The 5,469-nt window shown below is 33.8% G+C and overlaps 1 protein-coding gene across 1 annotated transcript; it reads right to left on the bottom strand.

The window, feature by feature from the left end:
* Nucleotides 1–400: 400 nt before the first annotated feature.
* Nucleotides 401–4,879, bottom strand: TSHB (thyroid stimulating hormone subunit beta). The gene is made up of 3 exons (XM_004026401.5): nucleotides 4,845–4,879; nucleotides 1,179–1,341; nucleotides 401–730 (listed from the first exon to the last, which is right to left on the bottom strand). Exons 2-3 carry the CDS (start codon nucleotides 1,338–1,340, stop codon nucleotides 476–478), a joined length of 417 nt encoding a protein of 138 aa, XP_004026450.3. The 5' UTR covers nucleotide 1,341; nucleotides 4,845–4,879; the 3' UTR covers nucleotides 401–475.
* Nucleotides 4,880–5,469: the final 590 nt, after the last annotated feature.

Genomic DNA, 5,469 nt, shown 5'->3' with positions numbered 1-5,469 from the left:
ACTCCATTGTAGATTCCACATGCTCCTTACTCCCCACCTCCATGCCAGCCCTGCTTCTAGCCTTTGGAAGTAGATGTCTCCAGTATCCTGACACCATGTGTTCCTTCAGCTTTTGATCACATTACTCTCTCTTCATAACTCTGTAGTCATCCCACATTCACTTTCTATATCATAGAAACCTCCTGGCCCTCTGTTAGGAGAGACTGCTCAAGGTGAGCTTTTTGGCATTTCATATCCCTGTTCTCCATTTTACCACCACTCTGCTCTTTCACGTGAAAACCAACCTTCAACTGAGCCCAAAAGGTCCATTCATTCACCTTTTCTTCTAAAACCGCTTAAGCTCTCTAATGCCTGTGTAGGTATGGGTATGGATTAAATAGTACTCAAAATGAACAGAAGATAATGTGAAACATAATATTTTTATTAGCTTTATTTCAGGCAAGCACATTTAACCAAATTGCAAATTATATCACTATTAGACAGAAAATCCTACCAGATAAGACTTCTGAGGTTTGGTACAGTAGTTTGTCTTGATGGCTTCATGTATGCAGTCACTATAGTCAGTATTGCACTTGCCACACTTACAGCTTAAAGCAACAGGATAGGAAAAATAGGGAGCAACATGGAGTGGGCATCCTGGTATTTCTACAGTCCTGTAGATGAAGTCTCTATATGTGCAAACATCCTGGGACAGAGCATATTTGGGAAGAAACAGTTTGCCATTGATATCCTGGGGAAAGAACAGAAAAGAGAGCATAATGTGACAGGACTTTAGGAAACGTATAGATAATAGAAACATAAAAATAAATTCACTTATATTCCTTCATCACAAATACAACTGGGAAAGAATTCCTTAGCCCCATTCTCCAATACCAACTTAACCACGTTGAATTCTACAGAGACAAAAGTGAGACCCTCCTCTCTTTCATCGTTGATCATGGGAACAAGATAAGGTTTAAGTAAAGCTGGGACATAAAACTGTTATAAAATTATCCGTATCCATTGTGCTGAGTAGATTCACGTAATATTGTAACCTGTGTACTCTGCTTCTAAGGAGCCAATAACCATTAGATTTGGGAAATGAGGTTGTGATTTATTTCATTTCCTTTCTATATAGGAATGGACTTCTTCAGGGCTTATATAATTTACAGCCAAAAGAAGTGACATGAACTACATACCCGTGTCATACAATATCCAGCACAGATGGTGGTGTTGATGGTTAGGCAATAAGCACACTCTCTCCTTTCGATGTGCATTGTATACTCAGTTGGAATACAAGAAGACATCGCTTGCCCACATGCAAGGCCAAAAAGCATGGACATCAGAAAGACAGCAGTCATGCTAAATCAAAGATAAAATTAAAGAACCTATTTGTTAAAATCAGAAAGGGCAAAGAAACCAAGAAAAAGTATAACCAAACTTCAGCATCATCCCAATGCATATGATCATGCTTATAATTCTACCATTTGGTCAAGGAAGACACCAGAAAGATAAAGTCCGAAAAAGGTCAACTGAAATTACAACTGGTGTTAAGGGGCTAACTCAGAAATCTAGGAACACCCTGATCCCACTTCCAAACCCTTAGGATATCCCTTTAAGGTGGAAATATGTACAGCTGGGATAAATTAAAGATTATTTTACACAGAACAGGTATGTAATTTGTTCTCAAAAAGATTAACAGGCAAAAAAAAAAAAAGGTTGACACAATTAGAAGAATACAATCAAGGATGACAGCTCTATTATGGGTTAGCCAGGAATATTAAATAATTTTTGGATGCATGGAAGAAAAAGAGGATCCACAGTGCCTCAGGCAGAAACAGAACATGCATCACAATAGAGCCAGCATGATAAAGAACTTGTTCAATATCAATTGGATATCATTATCAATATGTATTGATTGGATATAGTTATCATATTGGATATGATATCATATTGGATATATCATATCAATATGATATTGATATGATATTGATATTGATATCATTATCCCTCTGGATAATGTTATGACATAATTATTTTAGTTCTACTACTGAGGAAGGGTAATTAAATTTCAGACTTTTGAATGTAAGTTGATCACCTTGAAGATTAAGAAGAATTTTTTTAATCTTACAAATATTGTACAGCTAGCTAGATGTGTTTGGATTTTTTTCCTTCTCAAGTATCATTGTCAGTAAAGAAAATATATACCTTAATGGAGTAGTATTGTTGTCTATGAACATAAACTTGTTTGCTTGTTCTATTAAATAAATTATAATTTACTAAATATTTTGTTCAATAATCAGAAGTACCAAGATTTCCCCAAATCTGTCAGTTATATCCCAACAGCATCTTTAAGCTATATACACTAAAACCTCTGTAAACTGAAACCTCATAGGTTCGGCCTTGGTTAACCAGGATTTTTTTTTTCAATCAACTTATAAGAAACCATGAAAACCACATTACACAGGTTACCAGGGATTTATTTTAAATGTCAAATTCCAGAGATCAGTGGTCATTTCAATCAACCTTCTATTCTTAGAATGAGAATTGTAGATAAATTAGATAAACATATATTGAGCATCTGAACCAGGCACTGACAAACACAAACGGAAAAGATACGGTCCTTTACCTAAAGGGCTGACTGTCCAGTGGAGGAGCTAATATGAACACAAATAATAAAAACGCAGATTGTTCTAGTGCTCTGAAAGAGTCCAAATTAAGACTTTAAGACCTACAATTATCAAAGATTTATGTTTACTATACTTCTTATTACACAAGAAAGTAAACTAACCCATTTTAGGAAGACTTAACTTTTAAAGGTTAAAATAACAGGGGTTTTTCTCACAAATTCTTTTAAATGAAATGTTGCATATTCAAACATTCCATGGAAGGTTTTTTTGGTATTTGAGTTAAGGAGCAAAAACATACAAATTCCTTACTCATGGAATCTGGCTTTCTCAAGCGTTTCTCAAATGTGAGCTCCCTCTATGGTACAGAGTTGCTTCCAGTATTTTAGAGATACAGAACTTGATGATCCTCTGTAGGATCTTAAAATTACTAACTGGTAAATTATGTAAAATGCTTACCCATCATGGCCATTATAGTTCTTGCTTGTTTAGACAGCCAGCTACTGAGTTTTTTCTATAGGAAACAACTAACTTCACATATTTTAACTTTTAGCTCTATAATTCTGTATAAAATCAATGTGGTGACCTGGTGATGAAAATATTGGTCTAAAAATTAAGAAACAGAATTCTTCCATAAATCTATGAGAACTTGACTAAAATATATAATCTGTTTGAGTGTTATTTCCCCATCTGCAAAATAGAAAGTGACAAGTACACCTGACCCTTTTTAAAATGTAGGATGAAAATTTGTTTCGGTTTTCCTGTTGTCATACTAACTATGGATACTCTATATTTTTTTGAAGTTTCTCCTATAAATGTAGAACTCTAAACTAACAAAAGTAGAAAATGAAAGTGCTGAATTACCAGCCACAGTATCTGTACAACTTTGTGGGCATAAAGAAAGCAAGAACTTTTCTTTTTCCTTTACTTCTTTATTGTGAATAGTAAAACTTCACCCACAGAATCTTTCTGGGCCTCAACTTTCTCACCTATAAAAGGAGGGCTTAGAACCAGAAGATGATCATGAAAATCTTCGCAGCACAAATAGTCTGTAATTCTATAAGATAAATTAGTGTCAGATCTGATTGATTGATTAAGAGTTAGTGATCTAAATTCTACTTCAGGATTTAATTGCAATTGTGTGCAACTGAGCAATTTAATATCTTTGTGCCTTCATTTTTCCATATGTCCCTTCCTAAAATCATAAAAAGAATAAAACAATACATGTGAAACACTTGGCTCTCTATATAAGAAAGATCACACAGCTGTATAACACTGTACAAATCAGCGTTAGTTAATCGCTTCCTCTGTGATATGCCACAATTTCTTCCTCATTGTCATCTGGGTTCTCATCTTTGCCACTTAATTGCTTATTCTGAAATCATCATGAATAATTTGTTGGGTACCTAAACATAGAAGGCATGGTTTCAGGCAGGGCCTAAATAATGAGATGCCTTCTTCAGATGCATGGACATATATGTCCCTACTTTGAACATATTTTCTTATTCCAAGATATGTTCTTTCCTTTGCCTCTTTCCTCTCTTTTTTTCTCTTATTTTTGCTCCCAATGCTTCATTCTTAATAAACACTTTCCTCTCTGCTCTGCTAATTTCCTTCATTAATTTTTACTCTCCAAATCCCTTACTATGAAAAGAACTAATTGCCCATCCTATGAATAATCCTGGAACTTCACTAAAGCAGTATATTTTTCTAGAAAGCAAAATGTACTATACAGCAGCTGTGTGTGTGTTGAACACTATCAAAGGAGGTTTAGCTATTAAATAACTAAAAAGAACTTATAATACAGAGTACATTACCCCAGCAGGTACTCAAAAATGAATTTGCTGTAACATTCCCGGAAGTATATTTTCATAAAAGATGACCATTAGTACAGTAATTGAGAGGATTTAATACACACATCATTAAATTGACAACAATATTTAAATCAAAATGAAAACAGAAGAAAGCCATGAATATCAAATATCCTTCATTAGGGAACTAATCAGTTGTTTCTCTTTCTTTAAGTCAATGAATTTTTTCCTTATCCTTATGTAGGTAGTTCTCTCACCTCCATCTACTACTAAACAATTTGGAGCAGTAATTTAAGATATTACAGCCTGTTGAAGCAAATTATCTTTCAGCATTTGCCACTTTCTAAAAAATGATAAAATGGTGAAAATGAAAAAAATAGCTTAAGAACATATCATTTCACAGAGCCTTCTTACTATAGACACCTACCTTACTTTGCATTGGTGAGCAGATGCTGTGGTGACCCAAACTAAAAGCTCTTGGTTCATTTTATACCCTTCAGGATAATCCCTCTGATCTTCTTGTTTATACAATTGCATTTGATTTACTGCTTTCTTATCTGAAAAGCATCTATTGAAAATTCATACTGAATTCCAAATAAAATGTATTTAGATGAACAAGCTCACAATATCTTTACCTGGAAACTGACATTATTAAAGCATGCATTTTCCTCTCTTCTGTTTCAAAATAAAATTACCTTTTAAATATATTCTTTATTAATATTTATTTATTTATATTAATAAAAGATAGATACAGAATGGGAAAAACCAAATTCAAAAAACACTCTAACATCATCTAAATAAGTCTTGGGAATAAAAATTTATCTGGGGCTTGAGGGCTTCAAGTTTTACCTAAATGTTCATGTAAAGATACATAAAATTATTCCTCATCTAAAAATTTTGTTTAGAACAAAATGTGTAGTTCAAAATATTTTTGGGGGATTTTAAGATATTAAGTAAAATTTACACATGTGAAAGAATGACTCTCTGAGGAACATGGCCACATCTGACAGGATGTCAATCTGACCTGAGATAAAATTTTGGCCCTGCCATTT

This window comes from Gorilla gorilla, chromosome 1, assembly GCF_029281585.2.
Source record: "Gorilla gorilla gorilla isolate KB3781 chromosome 1, NHGRI_mGorGor1-v2.1_pri, whole genome shotgun sequence".
In the NCBI taxonomy this organism is placed as follows: Eukaryota; Metazoa; Chordata; class Mammalia; order Primates; family Hominidae; genus Gorilla; species Gorilla gorilla.
This window is presented reverse-complemented; position numbering and strand designations above follow the sequence as displayed.